Source organism: Balaenoptera ricei, chromosome X (assembly GCF_028023285.1).
Source record: "Balaenoptera ricei isolate mBalRic1 chromosome X, mBalRic1.hap2, whole genome shotgun sequence".
Lineage (NCBI taxonomy): Eukaryota > Metazoa > Chordata > Mammalia > Artiodactyla > Balaenopteridae > Balaenoptera > Balaenoptera ricei.
The window spans coordinates 36,067,715-36,089,561 of record NC_082660.1 but is presented as its reverse complement, the minus strand read 5'-3'; the positions used below and the strand labels follow the sequence as shown (position 1 = coordinate 36,089,561).

General features: G+C 43.6%; 1 protein-coding gene across 2 annotated transcripts; it reads right to left on the bottom strand.

Moving 5' to 3' along the window:
• Positions 1-18,794: 18,794 nt before the first annotated feature.
• Positions 18,795-21,100, bottom strand: MID1IP1 (MID1 interacting protein 1). 2 transcript variants are annotated; one of them, XM_059911314.1, is made up of 2 exons: positions 20,851-21,100; positions 18,795-20,587 (listed from the first exon to the last, which is right to left on the bottom strand). In XM_059911314.1, exon 2 carries the CDS (start codon positions 20,320-20,322, stop codon positions 19,771-19,773), a length of 552 nt encoding a protein of 183 aa, XP_059767297.1. In that variant the 5' UTR covers positions 20,323-20,587; positions 20,851-21,100; the 3' UTR covers positions 18,795-19,770. The 2 variants fall into 2 exon arrangements, with proteins under 2 accessions (XP_059767297.1, XP_059767298.1); XM_059911315.1 differs by lacking the exon at positions 20,851-21,100 and adding an exon at positions 20,727-20,812.
• Between the last annotated feature and the right edge of the window lie 747 nt (positions 21,101-21,847).

The window sequence follows — 21,847 nt, the reverse complement described above, 5'->3', positions numbered from 1 at the left end:
TGAGCAGATTTTAAGGTCATTTATGACTTCAAAGGTCTAGGGGTAGATGGCAATGATTTAATAAAATGTCTTTGGCATGTTTGTGGGTAAGCAGTATTAAAAACAAAAAACAACAAAATAAACAACAAAAAACATAAATGTAGATTTCTGAACACTCTAAACTCAGTGTAAAGATTAAAAGGGCTTACTTTTAATAAAAGTTTTTTTAAGAAAAGTTTTAGGTTTATAGAAAAATTGCATAGATAGTACAGAGAGTTCCCACACACCCTACATGCAGTTTCCACTATTATTAACATCTTACATTAGTGTGGTACATTTGTCATAATGAACCAACATTGACATATTATTATTAACTAAAGTCCATACTCTATTCAGATTTCCTTAATTTTTATCTCCTGTCCCTTTTCTGTTACAGGATCCCACATTACATTTAGTTGTCATGTCTCCTTAGGCTCCTCTTGGCTGTGACAGTTTCTCAGACTTTCCTTGTTTTTGACAGTTTTGAGGAGTACTGGTCAGATATTTTATAGATTTCCCCTCTGTTGGAATTTTTCTGGTGTTTTTGTCATGATTAGACTGGGGTTATGTGTTTTTGGAAGGAAGATTGCCATTCTCATTATATCCAGTTTACATACTATCAACATGACTTATCACTGTTGATGTTGAGCTTGATCACCTGACTGAGGTAGTGTTTGTCAGGCTCCTCCATTGCAAACTTACTCTTTCTTCCCAAGGGGCTTATTTTTATTTATTTTAGGCAGTATGTTTTATATACAGTAAAATGAGTGCACCCATTTAAAGTGTACAGTTTGACAAGGATTGATGAACCACAGCAGTGGTTTTCAACCAGAGGTGATTTTGTCACCCAGAAGACATTTGACGATGTCCAAAGACATTTTTGGTGGTTTCATCTCAGATAAGGCATCTAGTGGGTGAAGGCCAGGGACACTGCTAAATATTCTATAATGCACAAGTCAGTCCTCCTCAAGAAAGAATTATACAGCCCCAAATGTCAGTAGTAACAAGGTTGAGAAACCCTGATATACACTCATGTAACCACTGTTCCCAATTTAGACCTGGCAGCACCCCAAAAATCTCTTGTGCTTCTTTGCAGTCAATCCCCCAATACCTGTCCCTGGAAAGCGCTATTCTGTTTTTCTACCATTGAGTAGTTTTGCTTGTTCTTGAACATCATATAGATGGAATAATTCTTTCTCTTTTTGTCTCTGGCTTCTTTCACTCAGCTTAATGTTGAGATTCATCCGTGTTGTTTTATGTATCAGTAGTTTGTTCCTTTTTATTGAACAGTACTCCATTGTATGGCTATACTGTACTTTATTAATGGGCATTTGGGCTGGTTCCAGTTTGGAGATTTTAGGAGTAAAAGGAAAACTGTTTAGAAGTCTTTGTGTGGACAGATGTTTTTAGTTCTTTTGGATGAATACCTAGGAATGGAATTGCTAGGTCATATGGTAAGTATACATTTAACTCAAAGGGCTTATATTTTTAAAATAAGAAAGACAAAATAAATCTTTCTTTCTCTTATTTTGGACTACATGGATTCTCTCACTACTTCTACTTTCTCATCTCAGCTAGGAAATAAGTTTTGAATTAAATAAGAAAGTGATGTCAGGGACATCCTCTTCTACTTTTTCCATCCCCAGGCAGAATTCCTTGGAATAGGTGATCAGACTTCATCAATTCCCTTCTCACTTGCACTTTGCCAAGCAAAAGTTGATGTCTCTTAAGATCAGAACCAGAAACAGCTGTGTCTCTGGCTCTTTGGGTAATGTGTGTTTGATTTCTTTTTTTTTTTTTTTTTTTGAGAAGATGTTTATAGAAAATGGCCTGCGGTATTGGCAGTTGTGAGAACAGATCTAACTTCTGCTTGGAACTGCTATAAATTTTTAAAACAAACCAAACCCTAACATCACAATATGGCTATGTAAGGTACCTCCAAGCCAAATCCATTAGATTGGGAATGAAATATTTATTATGATCTGAATGAGACAACGACAAAGAAAGGACTTTAGATTTTCCTTAAAGTTGTACTACCAAAACTTTGAACATTTATTTTCCTACAGTGAGTTGGGGGATTTAATCTTTGATTTAAATAAGGGCTCAATGTGATCATTAAGGAAGAAAAAGTTTGCAGAATAAAGAAAAAGGAAATCTTTTCAAGGTTAAAAGTAAAGACTTGTTTTGCTAATAAGCATTCCTAACCCATGTTTGAGGTAGAGAAAGCTATTTCTTAGGCTTAAAAATTGTCTATAATATACACTATCAAGTGATCCTTCCCCTTAGAAACTAGTAAGTGATAGCCCCCAAATTTTAGAAATTCATATCCAAAGACAGAATTTTAAAAGCGCCTTGGTAAAATTTTTACTTTTCTCAAAAAATTAAATAGTTTGAATAGGGACAATAGAGAACACAGTGTAATGAAAGGAACAAAGATCTAGAAGTTGAGAGACCTAAATTCTAGTCTTGCCTCTGTCGCAGACAATGGAAAATATACTAGATGATCCCTAAGGTTCATTTCAACTCTAACCTTTTATGAATTCCATTGTCTGATTTTCAATACACACATAAATAATAGACTACATGTATTTGTATAAGCAACCTTTTCATCCGAGGGTTTTAACTCCCTTCAAAATAATCCTGGAGATGGGGGGTGGGGGACCTTAGATTAGAAGCATTTGTTAAATTCTTTTCTTGTGTGGAGTTACTATCCTCTTTATAAGACTTAGAATACTAAAGTGTCTTCATCAATTTTTTTCAGTTACAATCTGATGAAAATTTAGCATTACCTTTTACACCTTTATTTTTGGGTAGATTTATGTCTCCTTGTTGTAAGGTTAAGTGCATCACATTACTCTTTTTAGATCTGACTTTTCAGTATTTGACACCTCCTTTCCCACACAATAGCCCTCAGTGAGGTACATCCCTTATTCAGGTGATCATCTCAAGGTCATAAAATCATCTGCTTTTCAACTAGGGAAAAACCTATTAGAGTGGACAGTTCTGATGTTAGCCTAATAGTATGAACCATAGTAACTCTCCTGGTGTGAAGATTTTTTTTAAGACCCCTAATTCACCTGAGGGACAAGTACAAATATACAGTAAGGTCATCTGCAAATTACATTCGCCATGAAAATGGAACCTTGACTTCTTTGACTTAAGTGATTAAAATATCAGATTCGAGTATCACAGTGGCTTATCTTTCTGCATTTTAATTTGCATGGTTTACAAACAAAAGACACTATCCTTTCAAGTTAAAGAAAATCCAAATATAATGGCTGCAAGCCTACGTGAATGAACCGTAGTCTGAAAACCATGATGTTCAGAATGAGTAGAGATAATTATATTGTTAAAATGACCAAAAAAAAAAAATTTGCCCTGCCATTGCCATAAAGGTAACATTATCACCTGAGCCCGGAAGAAAAATTTACCCACAGGGCTTCTTTCTGATATAACAGCGCTGATCATGATGCCATGAAGTGTCAGGGCATCGTGTCCATGAATGCATAGAGTCATAGGCTCACCTCGAAAAGGGAATTTCTACCACAATAAGAACTTACTCTTTTTAGATTAGATTGTTTTCTCAGCTGAAAGAAGAAATGGTTTCTTTGGACAAAATGTTTAAATGAACAAATGTTGACAATTATTTTTACCTTGCAATGATCATCAGATCTCTGTAACTCACTTTGGATAATAGTGTGTTTCCACGAGAGACGAATTGCTAGTAAGAAATTGACCTTTACGGAGACAAGGCTAGAACTCCTACCAGGCATCATATTAGAGAATTAGGCTGTTTCTACAGATTTACAAATACATCTTTGGGGAAGGAATTAGCTTGCTGAGGTGGGAATGTGTTGGATCCTAGATAGCAAGATGTTTATTTCTACCTCTCTGAGAGGCATCTTCCAGAGGAAACATGTTGAGATAGACTCCTGTCCTCTCTTCTCATAGACTTGGCTCTAACCTTGCATGTGGACGCCCCCTCTCGCTGAGGGACTCCCCCTCTTTCCTCAGCAGCAGGAGTGTCCTGCCCAGCTCTGCCGGGCTTCCTCGTGGTCTCCTTGCTATCAGCAGAACTGCCTTCCATGCCAGTCATGCTAGCTCATGTTCTTTGTCTCCATTTCTCCACGGTTCAGTATCCAAGCCCCCATCTTACACCTTCCTCTTTTGCTATCTATGCAACATACATTGAAATGTTTTGCCAAAAGTCCATATCACTGTTGGCATAAAAGTTTCGAACCATCTCCATTTCCCAGTGCTCCACACCTAAAAGATCCCTATTCTTTCCCCAATCTTCCCCCAAAGAAGATTGGTCAATCTTGATACGAGTTGGGCATTTTAGAACAAATCATTTGTGTTGGCTATGGTCTGATTATTGTGCCCTGGGTTTTTGAAGAGAGCCAATCCAGGGACCGCTTGGCTATTTGTCCTGCCTTGGGTTTCAGGGTGAAGTTTTTGTGCACATTAAAAAAAAATGATACAAATTGATCATTTTAAAAGGAGATAATAGGGCTTCCCTGGTGGCGCAGTGGTTGAGAATCTGCCTGCCAATGCAGCGGACACGGGTTCGAGCCCTGGTCTGGGAAGATCCCACACGCCACGGAGCAATTAGGCCCATGAGCCACAATTACTGAGCCTGCGCATCTGGAGCCTGTGCTCCGCAACAAGAGAGGCCACGATAGTGAGAGGCCCGCGCACCGCGATGAAGAGTGGCCCCCGCTCGCCGCAACTAGAGAAAGCCCTCGCACAGAAACGAAGACCCAACACAGCCATAAATAAATAAATAAAATTTTAAAAATTAAAAAAAAAAAGGAGATAATGAAACTAAAATTCCTCTTATCACTCCCGCAGAGATACCCAATGGTTGGAGAATATTGGTTATCCCTAAAGACTTTTTTCTATGGGATATACTAGTCTAAGATGTATACTTTGCCTGCCTTGATTTTAAAAGGTATTTGTGAACATGTCAAATTCTAGGAAATGATCTCTTGGTGTTTATTTTTTTTAACTCCCACAACCCCTCAGTTCTGCTAGTTTATTAAAAGAGATAAATTTATCTACACATTCCTTTTACAAAGAAGTTTACACCTCAGAAAATATATTATTATAATTTGTGGTAACATTAAGTCCTTTCTATCTCTTTGTAGCAAAGCTTCACTCACACTTGGGTCTCTTCTTACAAGTTGCACTAGATAATAGCACATGTGGCTAAAAAGCATTACCAATATCCTAGACTGAAATGAAAATGCAAAAAGAATGGGAAATATGAGAAACTCTGAACACAGACACATTTCAGACGTAGGCCCAGCAGAACACCTATGTCTTATGCCAGATCCCACACAGACCACCCTGAGTGTGAATGATTACAGCGGAAAGAGACACAAGGATAAACATCAACAGTAAGACTCAAACCTCAATTTAGCCTTAGATTCATCAAAGACCAGAACTCTGATTCCTGCGTGTATTTCCCCTCCCACTTCCTACATGTCCAGGGCTTCCACACCCTCTCTCTCAGCCTGTCTGTCCTTCTTACTACCTCACCAGTGTGGCTCGAAACCCAGGCTCCCCACTGCCCACCCACAATGAAGATGGGCAACATGGCATCAGGCCCTGTGGCTGTGCTGGCAGAGGATAAGGTAGCGGTGAAGTCATCAACATTAGAAACAAGATATCTGCGGCAAAGCCTGCTAGCTACCTATGCCAATATCCATTCTCCCCTTTCTCCTTAGGAACAGGAGTCTAATTTTTAGCTGGGCACGTTGCCACCTGAAATAAACAACTGTATTTTTCAGCATTCTTAGCAACTAAGTATGGTCTCTCAGTGTAAAAGCCATAGTCCTTCCAAAGGCTTTCAAATTGCAAGTTGTGAGTAAGATGTAACCAAAGAACTCTACACAGAATTATTTGTGGAAGGGCTAGGATTGCTGCTTATAATGGAACTGACTTGGTTGAGAGCTTCTTTCTGCCTACCCTCCTGCTGACAGTGTAAAATATGAACATGATATCCGGGGCTCCAGCCATCTACCTTGTGCCATGGAGTATCCTTAAGGATCGATGGCTGAAGCTATGGGAGCATAAATTTCTGAGCCTGGAGCCTGATGGCACACCATGGGGTCACAGTAGCATCCCTGGACACCTTGCCTTTATATTCCCTTTATGCAGAGAGAAACGATTCCAAGTCCTTGTAATTTCAGAGTTTTCTGTTATACTGATATCTGAGGAAAGAGTGTTCCAGAAGAGAGGACAGTAAGAGCAAGGGCCCCAAGGCTGGAGTGCATCTCGCAAGTTTAAGCAGAATCGAAGTGGCTGGTGTGGCTGGAAGAGAGTGAACAAGGGGGAGAGTGGAAGATGAGATCACAGCGGTACTGGGAGCCACTCCATGTAGTCTTAAAGGTCCTTGGAAGGACACTGCCTATTACACGGAGAGATGCTAGGAGTTATTGCAGAGTTTGGATCACAGAAGTAACATGATAGGACCTCTGTTTCAACAATATCCATCTGGTTATTGTACATAAAAATGCGTAGAGGCAGAGAAACCTGTTAAGAAGCTATGAAATGATCCAGATGGGATATCATGGTGGCTTGAACCAGCACAGTATCAGTACAGGTGGTGAGAAGTGGTTAGATATCTGGTATTTTATGAAGACAGAGCCAACAAGATTTCCTGATATGAGAGAAAGAGAAAAGTCAAGAGTATCTCCAGAGTTTTGGGCCTCAGCAACTGGAAGGGTGGAGTTGCCATCAACCTCATGAGGAAGGTTGTAGCTAGAGCTGGCTCACTGGTAAGGTAACTAAAATCATCCTCCCCCTAAAATCTGCTCCTTTGCTTCTGGTGCTTAGCTCACAAACTCAATGAAGACCTACTCAGTGACTCCAGGAAGAGTCCCAGAGGTCACCCTGATTCCTCCCTCTCCCTCCGTAACATCCCATCATGCCCTCTGATTTCTACTTCCTAGATATTCCATTTATCCATCCACTTCTCTCATCCATTGCCATCGCTTTATTCAAGGCCACCATCATCGCTCATCTGCATTTTCACAAGAGCCTCTGAACTGGCGATGAGTCCACTGCAGATTGCACCATTCACTGCACTGCACTTGAAAGCACCAATCCCTCCGATGGCCACCGTTTCTTGCTGTCCTTGGATATAGCCCAAAGTGCTAAGTGTATTTTTCTTTAACTTTTTGTTTTAAAATAATTTCTGACTCACAGAAAAGTTGGAAGAATAGTACAAAAGCTTTCCATATACCCCTCACCCAGATATACCATTTTACTACTCTCTCTATATATAGAGAGAGAGCTATAGTAGTAATATATATATATATATATATATATATCATTTGAGAATGCATTATAAACATAACACTCTTTTACGCCTAAATACTTCAGTGTATAGTTTCCTAGGAATGAGAACAATCACTTATATAACTGCAACACAATTATTATAACCAGAAAATTTACCTTGTTACAATACAATTATGTAATATACAGACTTTAGATTTTTTCCAGTTGAACAAACGGTGCCCTTTATAGCAAAAGAGATACAGATATAGATATAGATGTTGTTGACACTACTGGTCCAGGAGCTAATCCAGGATCACACGTGGCATTCAGTTTTCCTGTCTCTTTGGGCTCTTTTATTCTGGAACAGTTCCTCAGTCTTTGCCTTTTATGACATGGACACTTTTGAAGAGTATAAAGCAGCTATTTTGTAGAACGCCCCTCAGTTTGGATTTGTCTGATGTTTCCTCATGGTTAGATTTAGGTTGTGCCTGTGGGGCAGGATGAGCACAGAAGTGATGTGTCCTTCTCAGTGTATCATACCAGGAGGCAGATCCTTAGCATGTTTTGAAAAGTCTCTTCATAACGTTGCTTCTGTTTATGTGTCACCCTCATCGCTCACCCTCTGCCCATCCTCGCTCCAAGGTTCTCAGACATAGTCCCAGATAATCCATGCCAGCCCCGTTTTCACCTGGCTAATCCATGCTGTTCCATCAGATCCCAGCGTAGACAAGACTCGCCCTCGATCCCCAGACCTGGTTTAGGGTCTCTCCTCTGAGCTTGCATAGCACCTCGCACCCACCTATAATAGCGCTTATTAGGCTGCATAGTAATTGCCTGTTTACTCGTCTGTATCCTCCTCTGGACTGTACGCATTTAAGGCAGGGACTGCATGACGCTCACCATCATCACCAGCACACAGCCCAACGTCTGGCGCATAGTAAGTAGTCTCCCAACAAATATTTACTGAATGAAGCATTGCTTTCATGCAGGCTTCCTCCTGCACGTTCCCAGAGCCCTGCATGACTCCATCATGTCTTTCACAGTGTTGCTAGATTGTTTGTCTACGTTTGGTTTTCCCTGCTAGACTGGAAATTCCTGGAACCACATCTGAGCTCTTGCATTTGATTCCAGTACACCTTAACACCGAAGGAAAGAAAGAGGGAGGGAGGAAGGAAGAGATTGGGCCTTTTGTCTTAGAACATTGTTCCTTCTGAGTTTGTGTTGAGCAGGTGCAGAGCGTTTTGGAGCTTCTCTCCCAGCCACTCCTCCCCTCACACCCCACTTCCTGTTTATTCTGCCTTCCAGCATCGCACTGGGGAGGGGTGGGGCTGGGAACCATTCCAGTTGCTTTAGCCATCTTCTCACTCCCTGTCAGCCCCAATTCTGGAATGGTTGCTTTAAGGTTGAGTTTATGCTCTTTGTGAGAGTTATTAACAAGATTCTAAAGCTTTTCTAGGGTAAATTCTCATCAGTGTATATACTAATAAGCAGTGAAATAAATAAAGGAAGAAAACAGAGAAGAAAGAAAAAGAGGCCTGGAATACTCACAGATTAAATAGTCAGAATAATCCAGAACTTGGCTGTACTGTCTTATGAAGCCTAAATGAACAAATCAGGTGAGAGAAGGAGCTCCTTCCCCAAGGGTTTCCTTTTTCTCCTTTCCCTGGCCCTCATATTTAATTAACAACTAGCAAACACTTACTTCAAGATTTTACAAATTATAATTTAATCTTTGTAATATCTTGAAGGTTCGGTTTTCCTTATAACAACTTCTTTAAGCCCTTCTTTCAGTATTAGGATTAGATCTGGCCATGAGCAACAGACATGGCAGTGGCTTAAACAAGATAGCAGTTTATTTCTGGCTTTTGAAAGCAAAGTTCAGAGGTAGGCTCTCCATGAGAATCAGAAACCCAGGTTCCTTCTCTCCTGTTGTTTTGTTGTTCTGAACATGTTGCTGCTACCTTATTAGCTAAGATGGCTGCTGGAGCTCCAGCCATCCCATGTCATTCCATTCAACAAGAAGGAGAAAGGAACAAAGGTACACTTCTATCCTCTAAAGACACCTTTTGGAAGTCAGATGTGAAACTCCTGCTTTCAGCTCGTTGGCTACAGCCTTGTCACGTGGTCACTCCTAGCTGTAAGGGAAGCTGAGAATTATAGCTTTTATTTGGGGTGACCCAGTTCCCAGCTAAAGCTGGAGGAATAAGGAGAGAACAGATATTGGGAAACAACAAGCAGTCTTTGACACAATTTACTCATCTGTAAAATGAGAATAATATTAATACGTACTGCATAGAGTCCTTGTGAGTAGAAAATGAGATAACGCAGGAAGTTTGCATCACTCACAGTAATAATGACTTCCTTCATAATAAGAAGGAAGTATACACCATAAGTGTGCACTGAATGGTAGTTCACTGCTATTACTATGAAGCCTGTGAGCTAGTATCTCCATTTTGCAAAGGAGAAAACTGAAAATCCGAACAGTTAACTTCCCCAGGACACACAGAATCAACTGGCAGAACTGGGGCTAAATAGAGATTCTTTGACTCTAAATCCTGGTTTTCTTTCACCACTGGGTACCACCTTGCCTTCTACCTCACCTCACCACAACCACCTCTCTTAACATCTCTCATGTTCACCAAGACAACATCTAATTATGTTTCTCCATTGAAAAGCTTTTATGCTCCATCCCAGCACTAACTGATCACCATTCAATGAGAGCTAGGAGTACCAGATCCCAGTGGTGAAGACATCGCTAATCAGAAGGGGCTGCATAATTGTATCTCTCATATATTACTGGTGAGAGAGTATATGGTATAACCACTGTGGAAAACTCTTCGGCAGTTTCTTATAAAGTTAAATATATACCCATCTTATGAACTAGCAACTCCACCCTTATGTATTTATCCAAAAAAAAAAAAAAAAGACTTGAACTAGAATGTTATTTATAGATTTATTCATAAAAGCTAAAAGAAATAAGTTAAAAAATGGAAACAACCTAAATGTCCAGCAACAGGAAAACAGATAAATTGTGAAAATTTATAAAATGGAATACTGCTCAACAATAAAAAGGAATGAACTACTAACTTAGGCAAAAGTATGGGTGAACCTCAAAAATATGTTCGGTGAAAAAAGCCAGACCCTAGAGTACATACTGTATGATTCAATTTATATGAAGATCAATAACAGGCAAAACTAATATATGGGGATAGAAATCAGAATAGTGGTTGCCTGGGGGGGTGGGGGGGAGATGATCAGAAAGGAATATAAGGAAATTTCGTAGGGTGATGAGAATGGTCTGTACCTTTATCGAGGTGTCAGTTACATGGGTGTATGCATTTGCCAAAACTTAACAAACTACACACTTAAGATCTATACATTTTATTGCATGCAATATGTCAATAAAAAAGAAAATAATAATGAGATGGGGGCTGCAGAAATAAATGCTACACATAAAGATCCAAAAATATCTTCAGAAGGGAAAGAAGTGAGAATTAAAAAAAAAATTAAAGAGAGAGTGGATCTAAGATCTTAACGACAAAATATGTAATAAATAATGCCGCTATATTTGAATCAAGCCCTTTCAGTGCTACAGTGGCAGCCCCAGAAGTAGTGTCTGTTTATGCAGGGCTACTGTCAACAAGATTAGAGCTTAAAAGAAAAATAAAGTCTCTTTCACAAAAGAAGACTAAAAGTACCATTCAGTCCTATTTTCAACAAGTGGCTGTGTTTGAAATTCTCTATTTTAGCCAGCCCAAAAGCAATGAATGGATTAAGTGCCACAGGCTAGAGGCAGAGTGTTTTAGTGTCCTACTGCTTCCGTAACAAATTCCAACAAACTTGGTGACTTACAACAATGCAAACTTATTCTCTTACAGTTCTGGAAGTCAGAAGTCTACGATGGGTCTCGCTGGGCTAAAATCAAGGTGTTGGCAGGGCTGTATTCCTTCTGGAAACTTTAGGGAGAATCTGTTGCCCTGCCTTTTCCAGCTTCTAGAGTCTGCCTACCTCTTTTGGCTCACGGTGCTTTTCTCCATCTTCAAAGCCATCGAGGGCAAATCAAATCCTTGTCATGCTGCATCACTCTGACTCTGGCTCTTCTGCCTTCTACTTCCATTTTGAAAGACTCTTGTGATTACATTGGACCCATCTGGGTAATCAAGGATAATTTCTCCATCTGAAGGTCAGGTGATTAGCAACCTTAATTCCAGCTGCAGCCAACCTTAATCACCCCTTGCCACGTAGGCGATATATTCACAGGTTCCAAGGATTAGGACACAGACATCTTTGGGGGACCATTATTCCGCCTACCATGTCGAGCTTTAACAGAACTGTAAAATGTTACTTATAACATCTCTCTCATCATCCATCACTTCTAATCCTTCTATTCTCTACATCAGCCATCAGATGAATGTTTCCAAAGGTTCCGGATTTATTTTAAGCTGTTACTCAGGTACAGGCAATAAAATAGACCCTGTTTCATAGATTACATTCTACTTTCAATTGTTTTCACTTATTTCTACAATCTCCTGAAATTTGGAAAAAGGTCTCTGTTCCAATTATCTATTGCTGTGTAACAAACCACTTAGTGGCTTAAAAGAATGAAAATATTTTGCACACAAGTCTAAAATTTGGGCAGTGCTCGATGGGGACAGCTTGTCTCTGCTCCACTTGGCATCAGCTAGAGTAGCTCCAAGGCTGGGGGCTAGAATCAATTGAAGGCTTGCTCACGTGTTTGGCGGTTTGATGCTGGCTGGTGGCTGGGACCTCAGTGAGGCTGTCAGCAGGAACACCTACATGTGACCTCTACATGTGGCCTGGGCTTCCTCATAGCATTGCAGCTGGGTTCCAAGGATGAATATCTCTTAAGAGACAGCCATGTATCTCATACAAGAGGAAGATGTATCACCCTTTATGGTCTGGCCTTGGAAGTGATGGTCACATTGATTTTGTCAAGGCAGCAACAAAGCCCCACCTAAATTCAAGGTGAGGAGACAGAGATTCTACCTCTTGATGGAAGAGCATTTAGGGCCAGAAATAACTTTGCAATCTCTTTTAGAAAATACAACTGGCCACAACTTCTCTGCCACTTTCCCATTTCTTCTCTTCATTTTAAGTCTCCTCTTTCTTCCATTGTATGTGTCTCCCTTATATAGTTGCCCACCTTGGTCTTTTTTTTGTCCCTCACTCCTTCTATCTCAAAATCAGGTCAACCCTGAGTTGGCAAACAACAGTTTCATGAGGTGACGTAAGAAGACTATAGCATGTCCACAGAGGGACATCTAATTGCTGGAATCAGGGATCATTCAACCACTTTGGACTGACAAAAATGGCAATTTCATATGCTTCAACCTAACATTTGCTGCCTGTCTAGGGAGAGGAAAAGATACCACAAGCTACTATCAGAAGAGAAAGGATTACCTCCCCACTCCTCAGGTTTCCAATGGGTGGGAGGGTCCTGAGAGATACCTTGCACTTCTCCATCACTTCCCTTATCACATTGACCCAGGAATGGTGGAGTGACATCTGGTAAATTTGGAAAGGCAGGCGTGGCTTGGCTTTTCCACTTGGGGCCAAACTGGCTGCAGGTATCAGGCCTTTTCCTCTGCTCCCCAACCCACTAAAGGGAAAGGGCTGCTGGTTTCTGAGATTCCTCCTAGGCCCCAATAGCTGGGTTAAACATCTAAGTTTCTGGCACTTTGCCTTCAAACGTTTAAGCTATGAAAGCACTGTCAACAAGTATTTACCACAACAGAAACTAAATTATACCCCCAAAGCATCCATGAGTTTCAAGCTGCAATGTCAATCAGATGCCACAAAACACTACACCTTGTTTTGAATGACCGATGTACACTAGCTACACTCCTTGCATTCTACACATAGTTTGGCTGCTAGGGAACATATGCATGTTCTTTCACAATGTAGATGTTTCATCAAAAAGAGAACCAAAACAGGGCTTCAAATTAACATCACATTGTGAACAACTAGAAAAACTTAAATACCTCTGTCAGAATTAACAATGTGGTACTTTCGTTTTCCTCTTTCCTTGACTACCCAACAGGAAATCTCCTCAGTTAGACGTATGCTAAGTAGAAAAAAATGCCATTATCCAAGGACACAGCAAGTCCTGTCAGGTATTTCAACATGGCGGAAGAGTAGTCAGGTTTTAATTGGTCCTATTGAGCTCACCCACAAGCTACAACCTTCTTTACCTCAGCAGTGTGGTATTCAAAAGGAGAAAAAAAAACTACAAAGTTAGTTTCTACCTTTGAAAACATCAAATGAATCATGTTCAGTTTCATCCTGTTAACTGAATGCTTGTTGATAAAAGTGCACATACCAACACTAGTAAGCTTGGGATTGAAAAGTAAAATAGATTTGAGAAAACGCCCCACCTCCAACATTGTTTATTTCCTCACTAAAATAAAGAGCTGGGCTCTATGTTTTGCTAGTATTTTCCCAGTCTCCTTGTCTACTGGGTTTGAAGGCACTTTCTCTAGACAGTTCCAAGTCAGAAAGTGACCTTCTATAACTCTGTTCTTAACTAAATGATAAGAACTTTCTCCAGTCAAAATTCTTACCAGGGCTTCCCTGGTGGCGCAGTGGTTGAGAATCTGCCTGCCAACGCAGGGGACACGGGTTCGAGCCCTGGTCTGGGAAGATCCCACATGCCGCGGAGCAACTAGGCCCGTGAGCCACAACTACTGAGCCTGCGCGTCTGGAGCCTGTGCTCCGCAACAAGAGAGGCCGCGATAATGAGAAGCCTGCGCACCGCGATGAAGAGTGGCCCCCGCTTGCCGCAACTAGAGAAAGCCCTCGCACAGAAACGAAGACCCAACACAGACAAAAATAAATAAATAAATAAGTAAATAAATAAATAAATAAAAATTAAAAAAAAAATTCTTACCAGTTTGGGATTATTGAAGTTGGACACACCAGCAGATATATTTTTAAAACTGCTAGGCAAAGCGTTCTGAAACAATAGACAAAGAAGTAATAAAATATAAGAAAAAGAATGGGAAGATACACAAATTTTCCTCTTAAAAATAGAGAACGCCAAAACAGGAAGGGCTGATGAGATAATTGTGGTTTTAGCAGGCTTTGTTTAGACAGATGCACACATATTAGTTTTCTGCTTTAACCTGACCAAGACTTTTGACGCCAAAAAGAAAACAGCTAACTCAATAATAATAATAATAATAATAATAATAATAATAATAAAAACAAGATGAAAGAACATTTGAGGAGGCGAAATCGTCATGGTTTTATGGAAGATGTATCCATTTAGGTCTTTACCATAATCACCACCTTTCCAGCACTGAATAGCAAGCAGCTGGAAAAGGCCTGTATACAGATGTGGTTTTCCTTTTCCTTAACCAGCATTTCATTTATTAAATAACATTCTTTCAATGGAGCAAGGAGACTCATGAGGGATGTGGGAAATAGTGAGAAACACCATGGAATCCTCGTTTGTCAATACTGGAAGAGGCCTTAAAGCTTGAGCTGCTTTCACCTCTTATTTCCTTTCTGCAGGCTTTCAAAACGTTTGTTCACCCTGAAACCCAGGGAGGCCAAGACAAGAGAACAGGCGGGAACCTCCAGCCTACATTCTACCCCCTTATCTTTCCACCCAAGTTCCATCCTTGGACAGCCCAGTTTGCATGGCCAAGCCTTGTCCACCAACCAAGCCTGTCCGCTATCGGGAGGATAAACTCAGGGCAAATGCCTATGAAATCCCTGGAATGGGCTCGGGGCCATCTGGACAGGGAACTCTGGGGAGCCAGGAACCCAAGTGTGGCCTAGAAGGAAGGGCACAAGCTCTGGGCATTCCCTTGGCTCTGAAGATTCCTTGCCCAAGGGGAATTGCAAGGCCTTACAAAGAGTCAGTGTGGAGACCCTCTAAAGTGGGGTTCCCAGGGAAGGAGCCCTGGCCGCATGAGGCAAAGGACAGTACTGACTTCCAGATACCGAAATAGTTACATTGGTCATAGACTATCATTATCTCCACCACTTATCAGAAAGTTCTACATAGTTTCAGATGAACTAACTGGAGGCCTAATATTTAGAGTAACTCAAGAACAACCTTGAAATTTTCTTGAGTTATTAAAAAAAAAATGAAACATGGCCTTGAAAGAAAAAAAAGTTTAAAAAATAATTTTAAGCTTAAATTATCTTGCTAATTAAAGCAACTTAGCCTTGATCAGAAACTACATAAAGTTTGAAATTTTAAAACGATTAATGATATTTAATTTTTGAGACCAGTCCAATAGTCCACATGTTTAAATTTTTCATAAGCTTCTGATTCAGAATTTTTTATCTGTTGGGGGTAAAAATTACCTCTAGAATTTTAAAGAAAACATTCTTTCTGTCATTATTTTGTTCAAAACTCTTCAAAATAAATCACACAAGGATGTAATGATTGGTATAAATGTACTAGATGCCCCATAAAAAGATAATTACCTTTGGGCTTCCCTGGTGGCGCAGTGGTTGAGAATCTGCCTGCCAATGCAGGGGACACGGGTTCGAGCCCTGGTCTGGGAAGATCCCACATGCCGCGGAGCAACTAGGCCCGTGAGCCACAACTACTGAGCCTGCGCGTCTGGAGCCTGTGCTCCGCAACGAGAGGCCGCGGTGGTGAGAGGCCCGCGCACCGCGATGAAGCGTGGCCCCCGCTCGCCGCAGCTAGAGAAAGCCCTCGCACAGAAACGAAGACCCAACACAGCCAAAAATAAATTAATTAAAATAAAAAGATAATTACCTTTGAAAAAGAAAAAAGGTATATGAACTTCGAGCCCTCAGTCCACCAGAACTGTATCCAATTTGCAAACATCTGAGAACCACAGGAGTGCGGGGAGCGGGGGAGCGGGGGAGCGGGGGAGCGGGGGAGCGGGGGAGCGGGGGAGCGGGGGGGGGGGGGGGGCGGGGAGCGGGGGGCGGGGATTGGGGGGCGGGGAGCGGGGGCGGGGGCGGGGGCGGGGGCGGGGGCGGGGGAGGGGGCGGGTGGAGAAGAGGAGCCACTATCTGCCAAATGGTTTTTGTTCAGCAATTAAAAGTGAGGAGGCATATGCAAATGACAATAACTTTAATTTTTTTAAAAAACTGTTAACAGTAGACTAGTTTTCAAGTTGGTCCAAAGAAGGATAATCCCAGCAGCTGTGACATGCTAACAATGGGTTCAGGTTCAGAGCAAGAGTAAATCAGGCTAGACCACTAAGGAACACTGTGTAAATGTAAAACACGAAAAGCCCCATGTGAGCAAAGCAGAAAGCTGTTTTTAGAGGCAAACGCAGGCCTTCTCAAAGGCTTTCGTGAGAGGTTTTGATGTAGAAGATTCTTATCAAATGTAAATATCTGGAAGGTAATCAACTCCGATCTAAGCTGTTCCTTTTTGCCCAGCTCATCTATCCCTGCCTTCCCTTTAGTCCCAAATTGCCATGGAGATGGGCACTAGCAGACAACCATGATCCCCCGAGAGCTCTTTGAAGGAGGGGCCACACAATTTTGCAACTTTTAAAATCTATGAAGTACTTTGAGCTTCCTCAGGAAAGACCTAAAAATATGAAGTCACTTATCACTTTACCTCAGAAGTTAAGCCAAGTTTTAAATGGCTTGAGAAGTTTTAACAGGTAAATCTGGTCAGGGATCTGACTTTGCATTGTTGCATAAACTGAACTTGAATAAAATAGTTATATCAGTGGAATAACACTTACTGGGCCTGGGAAACGCTACTGGTTCATGAAAAAATCCAATCCTCTTTTAACAGTGATCATCACTACTCCTAGGTCAGAATCACTATTTATATATAAAAATACTCTCACATGAATATTTTCAAAAAATAAATAGCTTTATTTACAGTTTAGTTTTGCTATCAACATCTACCTTTCTGTATTCTATATACAAGAATGTTCTGAAAACATCGTGTTAACATGTCATAAAATTCTTGTTATCACTTGCCCAAACTATGACTATTTGATTTTAATTCAGCTTCTTCCCTGAGACTTTGAGAAAGGAAATAGTTTACCTGTGGTTTCATGTATGTAATTGAAACTATGCTTTTAAAGTGAACATATTGTCCTAAACTTCATATATTCCCGGAGAAAGGCAAGGAGGGAGATAAAGATACAAGCCACGTTCAGAGAGCTGGAGAGAACCTGTAGTGCCCTTCAGTAGTGCCTAAAGAAACTTCTAAGCATCAGACATTCTATACACCATCTCCTTTCACTCTCACTGCATCTCCACGAAGTAAGCCTTGTAGCTATTATTATGCCTAATTTCAAACGTGGCAACAAGCTTGGAGAGTTAAATTCTCACAGTTAATATGTAATAACAAGAGGACTTGAACACACAATTTTCTGGCTCCAAGTCTTGGTGTTTCTACCATGTGGCTTCTGTAGTTTCCTTTCTTTGTATTTTTTGCTTGCACTTTGGGATTTTCAAGGGCATACAGGGCACGAGGCCATACACCTTACCTCTGGTGCTGCCTAGCTTATCTTTATATATTAACTATTAACTTTCTCTGGGAGCACAGGCACCAGCCTTAACACTTCCCCATTTTTTCACTGCTGCTAAAAGCTGATAATAGGCTTGAGCTGCCCACAGCACAAAAAAAACTTTTTGCCTCTTTTTTTTTCTTAAACTGCAAAGTTATATGTATTTTCAATTCAAGCTCTACGAGCTTAGAGAATGTCTCAGGACTTCAAGATCGAAAACTGAAGTCGATCCAACACTTATCCCCCCTAAACGAATCATGAAATAGAGAAAATACAGAGCATTGTGTTTCACCTGTCCCACCGTCCCAGGAAAGCATCATAATGGCATCTAAGGAAGTGTTCCAAAGGGCCCTACTGCAGTCACGCTCAGATCTGCTGTCCACAGCGGCAGGCTGGGTCCCTGGAAAACTGGAAACATGGCTGGACACTGCTTAACAAAGCTTAGCACTTCACTGGGAACTAGTCAGAGACCACAGCACATGTTATAACACATTTAAGTCTCTCCTAAGATTAACACAAAAGACTTGTAAATAAAGACCTGCAAAATGTGTGCACTAGTATTAGCTGGTGTTTTTCCTCCGACTCTTTACTTCTCAGTAGCCAAGTGAAATTTCTGTCTTTAAAATAAGTTTCTAGGCCTCAAAATGCATAGGTCGTGCTTGAACCTCTTAAAAGATTCAAAATGTTAACTAAGCACTCCAATAAGCTAGTCAAGTTGGTTGAAAACTGTAATATATGTACCTTCCCAAATTCTTTGAATATTTATGAACTTTCTGTTGAGATGTATGTGCTTACCTTGGTACTGAATTATTAGAAATAAAAAGCTTGGTAGCTTCTTCCCAAACAAAACTGAACACTTACGGAGATGATTATCTACTACTTTGAAATACCAGAGAAAAATAAAATTGGCTTTTGCTAAAAAAAAAAAAATCAATTAACTGTATTTTATTTAACTACTAAGCCATCCATTGGTGGATTAGAAAGCAACAAACTTTTGTCAAATTTCGTTAACACATTTGCTTTTTTTTATTTTTTAGAATATAGTCTACATCTGGATTAAAAAAGTTTTAAATAAATTTAAGACATATAACAACAGTGGAACCCTTCATCATTCTATGTACAACACGGATAGAATGTCAGTTGGTTCCATTTCGGGTAAGTCCACTTTCTCATAATAACGTTATTACTTTCACTGAAGTGGCAAGCTTCGTACGAGCTGGCACAGTGCCAGCTTACACACTTTGGGGGGTGGTGGCGTGAAAGGGATGGGATAGGGGTACCACAGGACAACTCTACAGTGTAACAGGAACTCATTAATAAAGTAGTACCGGTTACCGACAGACAGTGCTGTTTGTGCGCTTATCACAATGGAATCGCCGAAGTTTCAGAGCAAGGAGGAGATTGGAAATACTTAAGACGGGGCCACGGTTACAAAAAGAAATAGTGCAAACAGGAAAACTGATGCAACCCTAGCAGCGCTGCGGCCTCCACCAGCCCAACGGCAGGGCGGCGGGAGGCTGTGCGCCCGCCCCGCCTTCCCCAGCGCCCAGCTCCGGGCGGCGCTCCCAAATGTGGCAACCCAGCGCCGCGCCCTGGAATGGCCCCTTCTCGGCCCTTCTCCTCCGGAAAGAACAGAAAAGAAACTCCAGGAAAAGCACAGACTGAATGCAGGGCGTCAACTCAGTCCTATTCCCACCAAAGTAGAACACAGCCCCCTCATTCCCTCTCCCCACCCCCGCGGGAGAGAGGGAAGTCCTTGAGCACTAGCTACCCCACTTCTTTTGCCACCGCTTTCCTCTCCTCTCCCCAAAGAAGCCCCCTCCTCCATGCAGCCCTGCCGCGTCCCCTGCACGTACGCAGCCCCCCAACTTTGCAGTCTGCCCATCGCGCCCTAGAGCCAGAAAGAAAATAGCTTTGAGGAAAGAGAGGGTGAGAGATGGGGCCGGGAAGGGTGCTGGGCAGCCGCGGGGAACCCGCCTCAGTGCCCCCAATTGCTGAAGCCGATCTCCTGCTTGTATCTATTAGTGAGGATGTTGGCTTTGCGCGTGAGTTTGGAGAGCACAGTGTGCAGCCCGCGCAGGTGGTAGTGGAACTGCTGTTCCAGGTCCTCCTCGCCGGCGTCCGCGCCCTCCAGGTGGCTCAGGTCCACCAGGATGTCCTTGGACTTCCAGGCGCTCCCCTCCTCGCTCCCCGCCGCCGGCGGCGGCTGCTGCAGGACCCCCCACTCGATGTCGTTGCGGATGGACTTGAGCAGCACGTAGTGGCTGTACATGTCCCGGGAGGGCGCGAAAAAGCTGCCGTTGCCGCTGCCCGGGCCGGGGGCCGGGGGCGTGCGCTCCTCCAGGCAGCCGCCACTGCCGCCTACCTCCACGCCGACGCCGTTGTCCAGCCCGGGCTCGGCCAGTGGCACGTCGCGCAGCAGGCTGGGCACCATCACCGTCTGGTCCATGTTGTTCACGGCGCCGATGAAGCGATTCATGGCGTTAAAGAGCGAGTGCTTCTGGTTGTAGGTGTCGCAAATCTGCATCATGGTGGCCGCGCGGGCGCCGAAGCACAAGGACGCAGGGGCACGGGATGGCCGGCCGGGGCGAGGTACTGTACGCCTTTCACGCGCTCTCTGAGGCCCGCGCCGGGGTCCTGGCTGCAGCCGGTGCGGCGGGATTCCCGGCTCCTCCTCCGCCCTCTCCAACTCTCGTCTAGATCGCAGCCCGGCCCTGCGGAAAGCACGACTTCTCCTGGCTCTGGCGTCCGGAAGCTCGCGATATCGGCGCGTGGTCTCTGGGTCGAGCCCTGGCCTGGTTGGGAGACGGGGACGAAAGAGCAGATTATTCACGCGGCTAGGGTGCCCGGCGCCCCCACCCGCGCGCACCTCCCTCCCTGGTTAGCTTGTCTGGGACGGCTCCCGGGTGACTCCCAGTAGCCGGACGGTCCCACCTCCTCGCCCCCCGCCCAGGGCCGCGGAGAAAAGGAAGGGGTGCTCCCCACTCCAGTCTCCCTCCGCAAAGCCTGAGTCCAAGCACCCACGCTGACGGGGCAGAGGTGGGGCGGGGGCACGCACTTCCTCCGGCGCCTCGAGATCCCCTGCTGCTGGGTAGCTCAGTGTTCCCGCTGCTGGCTGCTGCTGCCGGCGGACGCTGCTGCGGTCAGTGGCCGAACTGTGACTGCGGGCGGTGGTGGTGGCGTCGGCCCCCTACCCATCCCAGGTGCTCAATTTATAGAGCCCCGGAAAGGTGTCGCCGGCGCTCAAGGCCACCCCCCCGTGCCTCCTCCTCCCGCCTCCCCGGTAGCGCGGAGATAAAAGGCCCGAGCTGGGGATGACCGCGAGTAACACTCCAAGCCCTTTCTACAGCGGGGGCGGGGCGCGCCGGGCCAGCCCCGCCTCTCGCCTGATACCCGGGCGGAGGGAGGGCGCAGTGGCAGGGCAGGGCAGGGCAGAGGAGGGACAGAACAGCCGCACCCAGCCATCGCCGAGTGCAGAGCAGGCCAGCTTGGGGGGAGGGCCAGGCACAGTGCGGGTAAAGAAGGTGCCGGCGTCCGGTCTGGCAAGAGGGCGGGCTGGAGTGCGGGGGGATGGGTGCGCCTTGCTCACGCTCCCAGGGTGGGATGACCGAAGTGCAGGCGCCCAGGTTGTAAAGTGAGGCCCCCAACCCCGCATCTATGCTGGCAGTGGCCCGGAAACTACCGATCCGGTTTATTAATAGCCGTCGGGGAAGAGGGACCCGCAGCAGCAGCAACTCCATCCCGAGACTCTTACGTAAGAAGGGTGACTGGGCATGCCGGGTGCACGTGGACGCGTGGTGCTCCCGCCGTGGCCCTGGCCTTGGCCAGCTGCTGGGGGAGGGGGACCTCGGAGGCTTTTGCCTCCCTGCTGGCGAGGTCTTTCCCAATATTTCCTGTAACAGCCTTTGCCAGGGATGAAGAGCGACCCACCATCGGATCTGCACATTTTTCCAAGAGATCAGATGTGACAGTGCGGTGAAGCAGCCAAATTCCTGACTTTTGTCCAAGTCCCACTACTCAGAGATCCCAGGCCCCAGGCCGTGTGGCCTTTTGGC

Bases quoted from the DNA above. Each gene is read 5' to 3' on its own strand.
- MID1IP1 (XM_059911314.1), bottom strand. From the start codon at position 20,322: ATGATGCAGATTTGCGACACCTACAACCAGAAGCACTCGCTCTTTAAC.